General features: G+C 42.1%; 1 protein-coding gene across 1 annotated transcript in view; it reads right to left on the bottom strand.

The window, feature by feature from the left end:
* PAK2 (p21 protein (Cdc42/Rac)-activated kinase 2) overlaps nt 1-18,451 on the bottom strand; it is a 74,153-nt gene that overhangs the window by 23,261 nt on the left and 32,441 nt on the right. Inside the window, exons 2-6 of the mRNA XM_015415392.1 lie at nt 12,953-13,163; nt 4,825-4,925; nt 4,251-4,401; nt 1,789-1,820; nt 208-309 (exon numbers count right to left, since the gene is read on the bottom strand). Coding sequence (XP_015270878.1) covers nt 208-309; nt 1,789-1,820; nt 4,251-4,401; nt 4,825-4,925; nt 12,953-13,139 — 573 coding nt within the window. The 5' untranslated portion in view covers nt 13,140-13,163. The remainder of the gene's footprint in view (nt 1-207; nt 310-1,788; nt 1,821-4,250; nt 4,402-4,824; nt 4,926-12,952; nt 13,164-18,451) is intronic.

Genomic DNA, 18,451 nt, shown 5'->3' with positions numbered 1-18,451 from the left:
TAGTGCCCAAGGAATGCCATAAAAACATAATCATGTAGGTCAGCAGCCTATGTGCAATCTGGAGATTGAGACAGAAAAGGAAGTAATTTAAGTTCACTGAGTAAATTCTGGCAAAACTGAGATCTGAATTGGATGCTTGCTAATTTATAAGAAGTCTGCACAGAGATACACAAAGAACAGACCACTAAGAGAAATGGTAGAACTCACTGATTTTGTATGATCTGGCCGTGGAGCAATAACTGGAGGGGCAGCTTCATCATCCTCTTCCTCTTCAGTTGTGGTAGAAGGCTCTGATCCTTTCGCACTGGGCTGTAAGAATTTTTAATAAGAGGAAAGTAAAAGAAGTCAAGCACTGTTATTAAGCGCTTAAAAAGTTCAGCACAATATATATGTGCTAGAATAGTACTGCACACCACAACAGAGTTCAGAATACCACATGCCATTTCAGTTGTCAGTACTCCTAAATTGACATTTGGAATGCTTGCACCCATGTTGCCTGCTCCACCCACTCTTAATGTGTTATATTTCACAGGTGCATAGGGTCTACAAATGCAAAGTTCAGCAAACACATGCAAACTGTACACCACAAAATAGTGCTTGCACTGCACAACCTCAGTTTAGTAGACCCCTTTGCAACCATGAAAACCATGGCACAACACAAGTAAGAACCAGGGTGGGAGAACAATGAAGGGCAAGACAGGATGGGGGAACCAAAATTACCCACCCCACCCCCAGCCGTGTGCACATTCTGAACATCTATATAGGACTAATGTTTATGTTTATTTTAGAAAATCAAGAAAGCCCAATAGTCTTAATTTTTAAAGTACCTGAACAAATAATTTGTGTTAGGCATTTAATATTTATGAACAATTTGGCTGGGATATAAGTATAAACCCTGATCGTCACATAAGCAGTGATATCTCTAATACTATAAGTGTGACTTAGAAAGAATAACAGCTTAACTATAATTAAGGAAATTCAGTTCTGTCTTTCCAGTGCCTTGCATCTCAAAGCAGACAACAAAAGCAAATGCTGCATACAGACAATGCCTTCACCATCTTTCCAGGTTACATATCTGTTGAGCCATCATGGCACATCATCACATGCACTAGGGTACTGCATGATGCAGAACTGATCTCACAGCAGACACATTTTCAAATAAGTATTGCAAAGCAATTCAATACCAGAGAAATTACCGGTGTATTGTAAAATACCACACAAACATCCTTATAATGTTTAAAATCTTTAATGTTTAAAACCACCAAGAAAGATAGTTACCTACAGGTAAAATGGACCCACTCCCTACCTGTACATTCTTTAAATAAATGCTGAAGATGCTCTCATAATAACTGAATACTCAGTCCTATGTGCTGATTGATTAATTATCGTATGGCAGTGTGTGCAGTATAGCCAGGAGATCCTAAGATTGTCTGGCAGCCAGAAGTTCTAGCTCTTTTAGCATTATGCACCACTAGGTGGCGAGCTAGACTTGCTTCTAAAGCAAGAGATGTTTGGTTTGCCATTGTCTGCCTCTGCGTCACAGCCCTGTATTCCTTGAAGGTCAAATACGAGCCAGGGCCAACCCGGCTTAGCTTTTGAGATCCTATGTGCTGTTGAGCTGGAATGGCACCACATAGGATGCGACTGTGAGTTGTTTTATAATGGAATGCTCAGCATTACATGTTCTATATTGTATGTGTCAAGCTGCTACTGTAGCTTAATATGACTGGACTACATCAAGCAAAAGAGAACCCTAGAAAAGATTTAAGGAGCAATGAGCACACTTACTGCAGGCACTCCTGAGGGGAAGCCATCTTTGTCTAGGAGAGAGAAATTTCAAAATTGTGTCAAACATGCGCACCAAGATATTTTAAAATGTCTGTAATATAGGAACATCGATGCATTTGAGAAGTGTTGAGACGAGGACACACTTACTGCAGGTGCTGCTGAGAACTCTTATACTAAACCAGGGTGGGGGTGGGAGTTAAATTGAAATGTTAGCTATGCATACTCTAGCCTTCTCTTATCAATCAAGTTCAATTATCAGCTTTCAGCCCAAATTGATCCACAAATACAGTATGCTGTCTTAATTTTTCCACAAAGAACCAAATAAAGTGCATACAACTGCATCGAACTAAAGCATTTATGCTGGATAGTAAGAGTTTTTATAGCACGTAGTGAAATCAATATAAAATTTTTCACTGATGGGAATTCAAAGTCCAAGAAACATATTTGTCTCATTATTTGTCGATATTTACAGTAAGAACAGACCCTGGGGTTTAATTTACATGACTGTGGGCCATATAGAGGTGCTTTTTCGACAACATGCTGAGTAAGATCTGCAGACTAAGAACTCAAATGAAATGAGGATAATTTCAGAATTGTAAAGTTGCTTGCATCCCATTTCAGAGATTACTGAAGTATCAAGTTACACACATCTTTCTGAACCCCAAGTTCATCTTGGTGTTGTTTAGGATTTCAAAACCCTTTGCCACCAATGCTATACATGGATAATTTCCCAGTCCTATTATTAAGAGCAGCACACTAGGTTTGAGACAAAGAGCAATATCTTTACACTGCTCCAAGTATCTTTACACTGCCTATTTATCCACTAGGAAAACAAATAACACTTAGGATATATATCAACTCACACTTACTCAAGGGATAAATGATTACAATAACATTTGGATGAGAGACAGCAATTAACAACATACTGTTCTTCCAATAGGTAATCTTTCATATGCCAATCTGACCACCTAACACCTTCCCCAAGGCTGCTTCACTCTTGCAAGTCAGGTCACACTACACAGACCTTTTCTCATAAGAAAGTACACAATTCAACAAACGGCCTGTGCCAAACTGAACAGGTCTCCCCAGGTCCACAGTTATTATTGTAGATTGTTAACTCCTCAAGACAATGACCTGTATTATTTCATTCTGTAAAATGTTATGATCTAGGATGACAATGGCTCTATATAACAACTCACATTAAAAACTTGTTAAGGACATATAAAGTACAAACCTGATATATTTGCAAGTGGTATTCTCAATGATATAAGGTGAAATATATAAATGTATGATAAATTAGGCATGAGTTTGTCAAAGAAGGAACTGAAAGAAAAATTTCCCCCCTTGTATGTTTATGTCTTTATAATAAAACAAAATTGGGAAAAAATCTCACTACTTGTGCCTACAATTTCAAGGAACAATACACAAAAATAAAACATGCTTTGTTGACAAGCCTAACATCTTAAGTGTAAAAACAAAACTAGTGGAGAGGTAAACTAGGGGAATCAAAGGGAAACAGACAATCAGGGAAAGCCAGAGTGAACAGAATCTTGTGGGGCTGAATGTATACAAACAGAGAGAAGGCTGAATAGAGGGTGGAAGGGCATTCCATGCTAGGGAACGGCAAGTGAAAAGGATCACAGAGAATAGGACAGTATCAACTTCCAATGAAACTGATTGGCAGTAGACCCAGAATGGACAAAAAGAGCAAATACTTATTTACTCAACAAGTGATTAAAATGTGGAATTTGCTGCCAAAGGATGTAGTGATAGAAGCAGGCAGAGATGGATTTTAAATAGGATTAGACAGATTCAGAAAAGATAGATCTATCAATGGCTATTAGCCATGATAGCTAATGGGAACCCCCTCACTCAGAGGCAGTAAACCTCTGAATACCAGCAGGCAACATTAGGGGAAGGCCTCAGCATCTATGCCTGCCTTGTTGGCCCTCCAGAGAAACTGTTGGCCACTGAGTTGGACTAGATGCTGGACTAGATGGACCACTTGTCTGATCTAGTAAATAAAAAGGAAGGGGAGGATAATTAAGAACCCAATACAAAAGTGTGATAGAATGATTTATGATGATGCTACCCTATGCTTCTCTTCCAGCATTACTAACCCCTGCTAACAGAAGCTCACTAACCAGCTCTCTCATGGGAGGGGGGCAGAAACCAGATCGGGGTTAAAACTAGAGTACTCTACTACATCTTGGTCACACATTCCCTTGGTGGTTCCTTAGCTCCCACCTGGGTAATCCTTACATGCTGGGCTCAGTCTTTCAACTCTTTTTCACACATTTGGCTCACATCCAGCATTAGATGTTTTCCCTGTTTCCCACAAACACTTGATGTTGTAGAACATCATTACATGTTACATGTCTCATTTAGAGGGCAATTTTACCACTGACTAAAAAGAGCCTGAATTTCTCCATGAATCTACCCTGAGTATACTCAAGTCATACCTGTAGCAGACAAGCTCAGATACTTCTGTTTTGCTGTGTCTTTAGAGTCATAGAATTTCAACACATCTAATACAGCCTGAGGGTTCTTCTTTTGTTCTAACTTGGTGATATTTGAGGTTTGTAGCAGCCGAGCCCACTGCTCTGGCATTCCCTGAGAACAGAAGACAAAATTTACAATTTAATCACAGGTTAAGAGTCCAATCACTGGCTCATATTACAATATGTGCTGCAAAATAAGGTCAAAATAATCAGTTTCCTCTTGATGCTCACTCTGTTGGTACAATGAAAAAACAACATTGGACATCTTCTACCTCCACCCTAGATCATTTGGACTTTGTTACAGTGACTATTTTAACTTTAAATTTAATCAACTGCAAATAGGGATTTCATTTTTCTACAAACATCCTGTAGGACTAATAGGATAAATTCTTGTTCAATAAGCTTTACAGTGGTGAAAAATGAAAACCTCCTATGAACACCTGGAGACCAAGGAAGAGAAATAGGACTTGAAAACATTATTTCTTATATCAGCAGTATGCCAAGCACGCTACAGAGCCAAGTGTGGTATACTTACAGTGAATTCTCCAGTAACAGCATCAAAGCCAACATGAATGGTATGTTCAAAGTCTGATGGGGGAGAAATTTCAGGCCTTTCTTTTTCCTTTCTCCTACTCCCTAAAGGAATAACAAAACATTTCACAAAATATTCAGCACAATGTAACAATTACATAGTCCCTCTTTAATGGAGTAAACCTATCCACTAACATTTAAAAGCAAATATCACTTATACCAAACTGTTAGCTGCTCAAATGTCCCTCTCTACTACTGTATGTAACAAAAACAAGAGCAGAAAAAACAACTGTCATGCATACCTATCTTTATACAAAAATCAATTAAACATGGATCAACATCTATAAGCCGCAGTAATCAATGACAAAGTAAATGTGCATTACAAGTTCCCCGGGTTCAAAAATTCATTTTAATATCTTCATCACACGATTGTTTGTCACTGAATGCCCATCATTTATCCACAAACTGAGAAACCAGCATTTGCCCAATGATCTTAACTGATGTAAAAATACAGAAAGCAGTTGGGTCTCCTTCAACCATCATGCAACTTGAGGAGGCAAATAAAACACCATCCTGGCCACACTTTAGTTCTTATCTTCTATCTAACTCCAGCCTCTTTTGTTTAGGGCCCTTTTTCTTATATAGGTCTCCTTATACAGGCCTACTGTTTTCCCATTCTTCTACTCAACCTGTGCATCACATGTCAGTTAAGTTACAAGGAATTACTGTAGCGGTTTTGATACCCTCCATGTGTACATTAATGAAGTCCAAACATTTTGTGTAACCTGTAAATTCAACCAGAATACTGCAAATAAAGATACAAGTTCCTGGTTCCTATTCACAATTCATCTGAGACTAATTCAAGCAAGGTAAGGGGCAACAAAACTACCACAGCACAACATTCCATCCTATGAGTTGTTTTGCTTGCTGAGTATTACGTAGTGAATGAGATGTCTGACTAAATATACAAATGCCCCTTATCTTTCTAGTAATTAGAATGTCTTAGAAGAAGAGATTGGATTTATACCCCGCCCTTCACTTCCCAAAGGTGTCTCAGAGCGGCTTACAAACTCCTTTCCCTCCCCCTCCTCACAACTGACACCCTGTGAGGTAGGTGGGGCTGAGAGAGCTCTTGACAGAAACTGCTCTTTTTCAAGAACAGCTCTTATCAGAACTATAGCTTGCCCAAGGTCATCCAGCCAAGTGCACGTGGAGGAGTGGGGAATCAAACCCGGTTCTCACAGATTAGAGTCCACGCACTTAACCACTACACCAAACTGGCTACATGCGTACCAAATTCCAGGTCTCTAGGTGCTGCAGAAGCACCTTAGTATCAACACCTCCATAAGAAAGCCAGTGAGCCTTGAGTATTTAATTGCATCAAATACTTTAAAAGTGTTTTATAGCTTACTGAAGACTGCCCTTGCTTAAGACTATATAATGATTTCAGAAACCACAGACAGAAGGCATTAAATAGGCTAAATTTCTACCAAAATTATGCCTTTAAAACAAATTGTTTAAAAAATAAAGCTAATGCAGAAGATCATTTGAGCATCTCTGCAACCCTGATATATTTTTTTTAGATTGTTGGTTAAGTCTGGCTAAAGAGAACTCAAAATACTATTTCACACCAAGGAATAATCCAGGCTCAATGACAGCCCCACCAGACATCTCAGTTTCCCCCAAAAGAGTAGAGGCATGCATACCATAGTTCCCCCTAAACTGAGCTAGGGGGCGCTGGTGGACAACATTGTAACAAGCAGTGCAGGGATTACTGCTTTCAGCCCACAAGGCATTTTCCCTTCCTTTGGAAACAATGGAGGCTGGGGGCATCTCCTTCTAGGGCCCATAGAATGTGACCAATCTTTTTGAAATTTGTGGGGGGAGTGTTGAGGAGAGGCACCAGCAGCTATGTTGCAAATCTGGTGCCTCTACCTCAAAAAAACACACACACCCCCGAGCCCCAGATACCCACAGATCAATTCTCCATTATAGCCTATGGGGATCACTGAATATAACGGTCCCCATAGGCTATAATGGAACCAGAAAAAATGATATAGTTTTTTTGCACACCCCTATTAGGCTTTTCAGATGGTTTGTAAGCTGCCTTGAGTCACAGGGAAAAGGTTTCAGTATAGGAAGTCACTAGTTCTAAAAAGCTAAAAAAACAACAAACAAAAAACAAAACAAACAAAAGGAAGCAAGGGTAGGTTAGGCTCTTTTGAAAGACAAAAACCTAATTTTGGGGTGAGAGGGTCCATAAAAAGGTGTCAGACTCTGTTAAGTTCAGGTTACAGTGCAGGTAGTTAGGTGCATAATACCTTCCCCACAAGTACTACTTAGAAAACTGTTTGGCCTGGGGTAACAATCAGCAGCAGGGCCCTGGGGACAAGACTAAGGAGAAGGGTGGAGGGGAGGGGGAGGGCTGCAGCTTTTCCTCTACCTGTGCAGAGGACTGCTCCACAGCCTCTTCTTCAAGACCCTCTTCATCGAGGCTGCTGCTAAGGAACCCCTGCAGAGGTGCCTGCAGGTGCTGGTACTGGGCAGGGGTCTGCTGCTCAGGCAGCCCCCCCCCTCCAGCTGCTGTTGCTGAGGCTCAGCAGCAGCAGGAGGAGCTGCCTGAGCTGTCTTTTGGGGTGAGCTTTGGGGACAAGAGTGTTCTGGCTCTGGAGCTCACCCCAGGGACCCAGAGGCTTCTGGAGGAGCTAGATGCCCCTCCTCTGGTTCCTCCAAAGTCCAGCAAGCCTTTTGAGGAGAAACAGGAGGCTGGAGGAACAAGAGGAAGAGATGGAGGTCATCTCAACACTTTCACTCTCAGGCATCTCTTCCTGCCCTCTCAAGACATGGTGTGTCTGCCCCAAGCTGCTCACAGGAGGCAACTCCAGGGGTGTCTGTAGCTGCTGGTCAGCATGGGTGCCCCTATACCTCCAAAGTCTGGAAGCACTTCCAACTGATGGAGGATCCTCGCTTTGCACAGTGCTAGCTGTGTAGGGCCCAGATCAGTTGAGGGAGAGACCAGCTCACCCAGGAAGAGTGGCTGACTATCTCTCAAGCTGTGGAAGGCCCTTTAAGAGCTACACAGAGATGCTCTCATCTGACATGGCAAGTCTGACTGTAGTCATCCCCATGATCCAAACAGCTCCTGAGGATTTGACCTCCTTCCTGAAGCCAGCTGCAGGACATGCAAGACGTGGTTCCAGCAGTGCACATGCAGGTGAAAAGGCTGCAAGATGGACTCGAAGCCCGCCTTCAGCCTCTCACACAGCAGAAGGTCTACATGTTGGTGACCATGTCTGAGCTGTGCATCAAGGGCAAGATTGCCAAGCAAGCCAATGAGCTCATTTATTGGAGAGACAAGCTCTCCCAGCAAGTTGAAAGCATGCAGGCCAAGAGGGGCACGTTGGCATGAGCTGAAGAAAAGGGGGCTAAAAGCAGTTCTGCTGCTGTTCATCCCCCACCTCCCCCACTAGGCAGCGTCCCCCAACCGCAGCTACCACCAGTGTTCCCTCTAAGCTGAGTTAGTGTGAGCTAGTTCACAGTTTTTTAGCCTCCGGCTTACACATTTTTGTCTTAGCTCAGGAAGGATGGCTCCAGAGCAAACTAATTTATGCAATAGCCAAATCGCTGGCTCACAACTTTCATGCCAGGAGTTCACAAAGTAGAATTTTTGCTCATAGGACTCCACAGCTTAGAGGGAACATTGGCTACCACCACGATGACCTGTGAGATGGCACTCACTGGGCTGCTACTTGGTCCCTCTGGGAGCAGTAGGCACATGGTTGTGTGAGTGTATATGAGTATGGCTGTAGATCACTGAAATGATTGCACCTTTAATTTCGTTGTACTATGTACAATGACAATAAAGATGATGATGATGATTATTATTATTATTATTATGAGACAGAAGGACGCAGCAGCTGCAATGGTGAGGGAGTACCTTGCGGAGCCCTATGAGTCGCAGGCCACTAGGCCATGAAGGAGGCGGTCTGGCCAGACCTTTCTGCCGTGGCCCAGAGGCTCCTCTCACGCCCTCCAACAAGCGTGCAAAGTGAGCAGGTTTTTTCCCATGCAAGCAACACTGTCAGCTCACAACGCTCACAATTGCTCCCCTGAACAGTTGAGCAGTTGGTCTTCCAGAAGGTCAACTTGCCACTGTTCGGCTACCCAGTCCTGGACTTTGAGGGTGACTGAAGTGAGCACATACTTGTGCTTGGACCCTCTCAGTCTGTGCAAGGAAGTTGGGGTGAAATGCTCTTCCCAAAATTAAAATGAGAAGAGAAAGAAGTAGCAAGGCCATTAACCAGTTGGATTGAAACAGAAGTGCCCCACCAATCTCCCCACTGCCATTCTGAATCCACCTGCACCTGCACCACAATACCTCTACAGAACCCTGGCAGGATAACATTGAAGGTGGTGTGCTCAAGTTCACTCACCAAGTCACCAGCCACCCCAAACCAAAACTGCATGCTGGAATTAAACAGCAGCAGCACAATGGCACTGGGTTCTGTTGCTGGGCACTACTACATTGCACTGGTTCTGCTGTCCTTGCAGAAATGCCCCACCTCAGTTTCTACTTCAGAGATTCTCAGATTTGACCTTAGGTTTTGGCACTGCCACAATGGCACTGGTTCTGCTGCTGGCCTTGGGGGAAAAAATGCCCCCCCACACTTCACTTTCTACTGGAGAGATTCTCTGGGATATTCTGCTAGGCTTGTATTGCCTTGCTATTTCCCCCACACACACTGGAAACGATGGAGGATGGGGGAACCTTCTGTGGGGGGCCATAGAATTGGGCCCCTGGGTCCAATCTTTTGAAACGTGGGGGTTCTTCTGAGGAGAGGCTCCAGCAGCTATGCTGCAAATTTGGTGCTTCTACCTCAACCCCCCCCCCCCAACCACTATACCCCCAGGACAGATGTGCCATTTACTTTAATGGACCTGAAAAAATTCAGGATTCCCCAATATTTACGAAATCCAAATAGCATACTGGTATTGGGATTCGGGAATATTGGGAAATACCAATATTTTTCTAGTCCAATATACCCGGATGCAGAAAAAAAGTTGCTTTTTCTTGCACACCCCTAGTTTCTTGCTGAAGCCTCTAATGCCTCTGTTTTTAATGACAATCCCCTTATTTTCAGGGCAGAGCACTATGTAGACTGGGTTACATTTCATTTCCTAGAGAGAACACATACCACCCAAAAATATATCAGTAACTTTGAGATACAGACAAGAACATGTACAGCCCTACTGCAAAAAAGGACATTGAAAAACTCATTATGTTTTAATGAAGAACACTGATCCAAATAAGACTTTTTTTAAAACTCCCCTGGGATAGTCTGAATATTACACTCAGGAAAATGCAACTATCTAAGAAAAATCTACAACCTTCTGCTGAGTTGTATGCTAGATATGATAAAATCTTTACATATTAGACTTAGTACGCTCCCCAACAAGCAAAATCCTTAAGATTTTCAGGTACTTTTACTGCATGTTGGTTTGCTTTACAAATTTATAATTTTTTCTTTAACTCTGACATAAGAATACCTAGACTTAGAAGGCAATGCAAACAGTTTTCCTAACCTTTATGTTATGTGTTGATATTTAGCTAGACTATCTGCTTTCATATTTGTATTTCAAACCAGAAAAAGTGACCATTTGAAACTGGTTTCTACATGTCAGCTCACATAAATACAGTGTTTTGGAAGCAGGTATATTTGCAAGCTATACTTTTCAGCCAAGTCTAAGCTTACAATTAGGTGGACCGCTAAAGACGATAATGTTACATATAAGGAAGGTAAAGAAGTAAATATTTTCCTTTTTCTCAGTCATTTTCTCCAAAACATTTAGCTAATTTTCTTAAATCCCACTCATATCCTCCAACCCTCAAAACACCCACAACACTTCAAATGGCTCTGGCTAGTAACACAATTATACTAAGTTTAGAAACATTTAGCAATACAAAAGCTCGTACATCTGCTATGCAGCCATGACTCTGTTTCTTATGGAGGGTCCCTCACAGATCACTTACACAGCACCTGATTATGTGCTAGGTTCAATACCCAGCCATCTTCAGTTAAAATGGATCTTGGATGCCAGAGATGATGAGAAGTTACTAATTAAATACTGAACTAGTCTCAGTCGGTATAAGGCACCGTTATATGTTAAACTTTGTTTTAACAATCCTGGCAGAATGTATTAAGGTGAGACAGACCTGTTGAGCTCAGCTGTCCTTTAATTTTGCAGACAGTGTATGGAGCTACTTCTCTTTCCAACCCCACCTGAAAAAGAGAAACTTGCCACATACTGCCTGCAGATTCAAGATCCACTGTTACGAAGGGTGCAAACCATCTCCTACTTCAGGGACAGAAAGAAAGATAGTCCCAAAGTGCTGCTTCTAGAAGAGAGCTTCAAAGAAGGGCAAATTAATACCCCCGGCCTTTTGGGCTCAGGAAAATGGTGTGGGGTAGAGGCAGGAGGCTTTCTGTAACTTGCCCTGTCATCCCAAACCCAATCAAGAGTTCTGGGGACTCCAAAAATGCTTTTCCTCCTAGTTGCTCTGTGACTGTTGGGGAAGAAAATTGGGTCCGGGGAACCCAGACCAAACTAGTCAAAAATGTAACATATAGTTTGGCCTTGTATTACAGGGTTCCATGTGACAGGATGCCCACTGGCTGGCTAGATTGATCCTCTAATTATTTATTTAAAACATTTCTATGCCACCTTTCCACTGAATTTCAGGTCACCAAGGCAGTGAACATTAAACAAAGCATTAAAATATCTGTGAGACTAAAAAAGCACTTAAAATACACATATTTAAAACAATTAAATAAAACATAATAAACACAAACAAACACAAAAACACATGAACAGGAAAGAAAGTTAATGAAGGAATTCCAAACTAAAGAAGGCTTCACTGGTGGAAGACAATGATAGAGAGAGAGAGAAATCAAACTCCTTGGGAAGGGAGTTTCAAAATTTCAGTGTCAAGACCCAGAAAGCCCCTTCTTGGGTTACCACCTATCTAGCTTTAGTTGGCAGGGGCACATGAAGCAGGGCTGCAAAGATGACTGGAATGATAAGATAAGTTCATATGAGACCAGACAATGCTTCAGATATGCTTTACAGGTTAATACTAGCACCTTGAATTGGGCCGAGAAACAAACTGGATCCAGTGCAGATAGCACTGATATGGTCCCAACAACCTGCTCCATTCAGTGTCCTGGCTGCAGCATTTTGTACCTACTGTAGCTTCCGGACACTCTTCAACAGCAGCCTCATGTAGAACACACTACAGTAATTTAATGTTACCAGGGCATGCACCACAGTGGCAAGATCTTTCCTGCCCAGTAAGAGCCATAGCTGGGACAGCAGCTGAAGTAAATGAAAGGAGACCCTAGCCACCACTACCATCTGTTTATCCAACAGGTGGCCTGGGTCCACCACCAACACCAAGCTACAAACCTGCTGCTTTGGAGAGTGCAACCCCATACAGAGCATATGCCTATTACCAAGTCAGACCTTCCTCCCACCAGTAGCACTTCAATTCTGTTGAGATTTAAGCTTCATCTTGTTAGCCTTCATCCATCCCAAAACTGCCTCCAGGCACCAGTTCAGGGCTTCCATAGTCTCTCTGGGATTTGCTGGAACTGCAAAATAGTATCATCTGCATAATGGTGACAACTCAGCCCAAATCTCTGGATGACCTCTCTCTCGCTCACAGAGAGGCAGGCAGTAAAACAGGAGCTAGCTCTGCTTGGTTCCTCCAGCCATGCATATTCAGCAGAGATCCTTGAGGCTCCCCTACCCCATTCCTGACACAGACAAACAAAAAGCAAACACCTACCTAAGCGTTTCAGCTGCATTCGCCCAGTTGAGGGAACCATGGTGGAACTGGCTGTTACTTCTCTCTTTCTGTCCCTCTCACTCTGCTATGAGGAAAGCCCACAAAGAGAGAGGCAGCCAGCCCATCACTGTGTTTACCACACAGGAAGTCACCTTCCCAGACTTCAGTATTGAGTTTTAATGCAAGAAAAGACACAGTCATCATTAGCATTGAGTAACTCCTCTTCCTGGCAAACCCCCCCCCCCCAAACTCATATGTCTTGAAGCCACAAAACACAGTATCTTACCTTTTTCAGTGCCAGAGAAAATAGAGATGATTTTGTTCCTAGGTTTTTTCTCTTCTGGCACAGAGGGCAGGGGTTTCAAGCTATGATTAGTACACGATGGGTCTTTGCCTCCTGAACTGAAAATAGTACTGCTCATCCGAACAGGTGGCGCTGGGGGCTTGTCTTCAAGTTCTCCGTTGTCAGACATGATACTTAATTGTTAGGCAACACTCTGAAATTGAACAGTAATAAATGTTGTCAGACATGATACTTAATTGTTAGGCAACACTCTGAAATTGAACAGTAATACACTTAGTCTGTACAAATAGATCTGTTTAATAAAACCATTTTACATCTTGTTTACTCTCCTGTCATATTCAATTTCTGTCTCCTACCTAATATTCTTCATGAGAAAAAAAACCTGCATAAGTTCAAGGACACTGTTAGCACACAGGATAAAGAGCTCAGGCACCAGACTTTAATGATATGTATTTCTCTTCCCCAGAGTTCTATGTATACAACCTTTCTACAAGCTTGCAAGGGTCTTGTGAAGAAAATGGAACTGGAGACTGAAAGGTGCCTTGCAATTCAGCATCTTGGATCTCCATGCTAACATTTTTTTACTGGAGAACTAGCACTTGATCTATCCCATGAGGCTTACAAAGCCCTGCTGCCAAAGCAACCTTTTTAAAAATCTGCACAGCCAATGAGACTTCCAATGGCCACTCAGAAGCTCTGCTGGGCAGGAGCCCCACCCAGCCCCACCCTTTTCTAAAAGCACTTGGTGGGCTCCTGCAGGTGCTGACGGGTGCCATGGTGCCCACAGGCACCACACGGGGGGGACGTAAATAAGACGAAGGGTACATTTATTTGAAATGTTCAAAATGCTACAAGCAACTTTCAACTGACATAGATGTTAGTCATACATAAGGATGTCTGTAGCGTGTATGTGTGTGCATGTGTTAACCTAGAAAAAGTTGGATGTTTTAAAAACAAAGGAACAAAAAAAACACTGAATAGTTTTGACTGGATTACAAAGTTCAGGTTTTTCCCAATCAAAACCAGTTTCTGAAAGATTAATGGCATCCCATTCTGAATTTACTTCTTATCTCACTGGACCAGAAAGACTGAAACTACATTAGCTGTTTCTTGTTTCTTGATTTGGTGCGCATAGTCTAGTTCTTACATATGAAGGAATCTGAAGGAGCATTTACAAGTTATACTGGAATTCTAATTACCTAATACTGTAGATTGCCAGAAGGTACCTAAAATAATATTTCAAAATGTTGCCTTAAAAAAACATTTTAAGACAGAATAGTTTATGATTGTTCATTTTCTTAAACTGTTTAACTTTCCCATTCAAAAATCTGAAAATTCTGGGGGGTTTCCTGGTCATCTCCTGAACAACCACCCTAACAATTGCCTTTCCAAACTTTAATGAAGGAACATTGTCACCCTGCAAACTCATTCATAACTAACCACAATCTGAAGAAGTGAGCAGTGACTCACGGCTCATACCTTACCACAAATTTTGTTAGTCTTTAAGGTGCTACTGGACTCTCTTTTCTATTGCAGCGACTATAAATGTCTCTCCAGTTATTTTAAACTGACCCAACTTGTATTTTATTCAAAACAACTGACATGTAATATTAAGTACCTCCAAACCAGAACACTTTTCCAGAAAGAAACAATTTAATAATTCCAAACAAATCTAGCTCCACATTGCCTATGCAAATGTTCACTATATACAATATGAATACATCTTGAATTTGGTTCTGTACCATCAGATGCTTAATTTGCAAAATTCAAATTGCAGTATTTTAAACAGGAAGAAAGTGTCACACTAGTTCTAGTTTATTCCAGGAATAACCCTCTATAATCCTCCAAGCTGTGGGATCCTTCTCAGTGCTGCATGGAGAGTACGACGTTAACAGAATGCAGAGACAATCCAAAAGGTGAGATCAGTGGGCAAAGATGAGTAGCAGGAATTTCCCTGAGTAAACTTAGACACAGGAAATGCTTTACCAGTAAACAGGAGCATTCACAGAGTGCGGGGCTTCTGCAGTAAATTCAGTGATACCCAACAAGTTCAAATGCTGTTCTCAACAATCAACACACAGTAGACTTCCGGTTTAAGCGTTTTGCCACTCGGACGCATCTTGTCTCGTCTCGCTTAGATGGAGACGTGCCGAGACCCGGCTGATGGGAGGGGTTCGAGTTCATCCTGGACCCCCCCCCGGGGCCTCTGTAGGAGACCCCCAGCCTGGGGAGCTGAGGAGAGCCTCTTCCAAGGGGACGCCCAAGGAATTGAGGCTCACCTTCTTCCCCAATAGGTACTGTCGCCGCGGAGCCAGTATGGTGCCCAGAGACGACTGCCGGAGCAAACAATCACGATCAAACTTCTAAAAAGACTTTCAAAAGATCTCCAAGGCTACAAACTGTGAGTTAAGCAAAGCTCAGGTGAAAAATAAGTGAATGGAGCCTTGGTAGTAATTGGAAGCACCTAAGTTTGAAGCGCGGGGGGAGGAGATTTCAAGCCGCCCCACACCATATGAGTAAACTGTAAAAACAGTTTTAAATCGAAAATAAAAAGACTTTGAGCCAAACTAAGCGTATAAGAAGTTAAGCGAACACAAAAGCTGCTAAAATATACGAAGCGGAATTAAAACGCATAACTTTTGCTTTGTTTTGTAAAACTTACTTCTTGTTGGTATTATGGCTGGGAGAGGACGGAGAGCGCCGGAGAAAAAACTGGTGACCGGAAATAACACACCAACGACTCCCTCCCAGAACCAGGAAGCATCTACAGACTTTTTTGTTCGTTGCTAGCAAATGCACTGCACCCTCTAATGGATCAGATGACTACTCTCAACACTAAACTAGATAATGTGCAAAAACAATTAAAGCAGATGAATAAGAGAACCTCAGCAACCGAGAAAACGTTGAAAAAGATGGAAAAGCAGACTGAGAGTATTAATAAAAGAGTGGATGAAGCAGAGAAGGAGAGATCCTCGGATAAAACGCAACTAATACAGCTCCAGCTGGAAAGATCCATGTATGTTCTACGTTTCCATGGGATACCTGAAGATAAGAATGAGGACTTAAAGGAACTTGTGGCGGTTGCCTTGGCCCCACTAATGGGTTATAAACAAGAAGGCTTAATCGACAACTGCAGACTTCAAGCATGTAGAAGCAAGGTCCTTCCCTTTCCCAAAAAAGAAACAGAAGTGCAAGCCACAAACAGGGAGCCATGCTGAGCGCTGGAATTACAAGGGATCGGGCATTTTGAAGAAATACTTTAGCTCTGTGAGATCCTCATGAAAGGAAAGCTCTTTATTGCCAGTGAGGTATATAGAAGGAAAAGAATCTAAAACCGGATGTGGAGGAGGAAGAAGAGGAGGAGGAGTCCTACTCACAGGACTCAACAAGCCAAATCTCCTCGTCATCAGAATCATCTGAATCAGAGAAAGGAGCGGCCACTCCCAAATTGCAGAAAACGAAGAAATCTAAGAAGAAAAGACTCGAAAACCAAAGCATGAGTGCTAAGGGCAGTAATTGTGCCAAGCTAATAATTTTATATTTGTATAATCGAACTAATCTCTGTATAACCTGTATTAATAGGTTAAAAAGATCTATTCTTTTAGCTTTTCAGATCGTGATTTGTATTAGTCTTTACCCTATCCCCATATCCAGTAGGAGATTTAGAATAGAGTGGTAGTTTTCCTTCCCCTATCCAATAGACTTTATGTATTTAGATCTCCCTGACCCATTTCCCATAGTAATAGTAATAGGGCATTAGTATTCCTTTCCACATCCCATATTTGTAGTGTGTAGAAAATGCAAAATAAAAAATTCCCCTTCGGGGGGCCAAAAAAACAACAACAATCAACACACAATACAGAACCCCAAGTAAGTGCTCGGCAGTCAGGTGGGCCAGATGCAATTAAAAGGCTGTCAAGGTGGTCCTCCTCAATTCTAGAGGAGGGAAACTGTCCTTTAAATCTGATGTGCAGGTGCAAACCAAAGAACAACATGCTGAAAAGCTTCAGAAATTATATAATTTATCAGCAATTGCCTGCAGGGACAAGGACTAACAGACCTGCAAATAGAGTGTTGAGGCATAAGGGGATTAAAGTTTGTTTTATACCACCTCTCTAAGAACCTGCCTGAGGTGGCTTACAAAATAAAAATACTAAAAACAAACAATAAATTAATTTTAAAAACCAAAATTTAACAATATTAATTAAAATCCATCAATAAAAACCCAGCCCAGAATAAAAACACAAATGATAAAAGCAAACCACAGGAAGCTTAAAATAACAGTTTCCAGTCTAAAATAGTGTTTATAAAATCAACCCCTTAATTAAAAGCCCAGGTGAACAGAAATGTTCCTACCTGGCACTTAAAAGAAAGCAACACAGATACCAGGGGAACCTCACAAGTCAGGTGCCACTACTGAAAAAGCCCCGCCTCTGGTTGCCACCTGCCTAGCCTCTGAAGGCAAGGGCACAGAGAGCAGGGCTTGTGAGGCAGATCTCAACCGGCAGGCAGCCAGAATATGAGAGGAACAGTCCTTCAAGTACCGTGGCCACAAGAATTGTGACACTCTGAATTGTGTCTAGAAACAAATGGGCAGCCAGTACAGATATTTCAGCACTGGGGTGATAGGATCCCCTGTATCTCACCTCTGACTATACTCTGGCTGCTACATTTTGAACAAGTTTCTATTTTCAGAGACAGAAATCTAACCTGGATATAATCACAGTATGGTTTACTGTAAGCAAATCATACTGTTTGAGGAACAGCTGTAACTGGCATATCAGCCAAACCTGATAAACCAAACATATCAGCCAAGCATACATGCCACAGAAGAGATCTCGCACTCTAACTTTTAGATTATGAATGGGAGCTTGAGCACCTGTTATTATATTTTAATATGTAGTATATGTTTTAAACTGTTTTGTATATATTGTTTTATCATGGCAAGTTGTTCTTGCCTATGTGAGCCGCCCTGAGCCCACTGGGGAGGGCGGGGTATAAGTATGAAAATAAATAAATAAATAAATAAATAAACTGCAGTATGCCCAAGCTATGAACCTGATCCCTCAGGGAGTGCAACCCCCTCCCAAAAGAGACTGACTCCTCAGTCCTCAAGCAGCTTTGCCATTGACTAGCAGCACCTCAGTCTTGTCTGGACTGGCCCTCATTCTTACCATTACCTTCTTCAGTCCATAGACTGACCTGACTCAGCTGTTAAGCAGTAGTACAGCTGGGTTTTATCTGCATATTGGCAACACTTTACTCCATATCCCCTGATAATCTCTCCTAGCAGTTTCATATAGATGTTAAACAGCATGAGGGACAATATGTAATCCCTGAGGGATACTACAGCATGTGCATATCAAAACTAGGCACTGCATTCCAGAACCAGCTACATGAACTATACATGATGCTGTGTCACAATTAACACTGACCAGAGAAGGAATGGGAAATTCATGCAGGTGCGGGGAGGGGAGGGGA

The sequence above is a fragment of the Gekko japonicus genome, unplaced genomic scaffold (genome assembly GCF_001447785.1).
Source record: "Gekko japonicus isolate JY-2015 unplaced genomic scaffold, Gekko_japonicus_V1.1 scaffold1046, whole genome shotgun sequence".
Taxonomy (NCBI): Eukaryota; Metazoa; Chordata; class Lepidosauria; order Squamata; family Gekkonidae; genus Gekko; species Gekko japonicus.
This window is presented reverse-complemented; position numbering and strand designations above follow the sequence as displayed.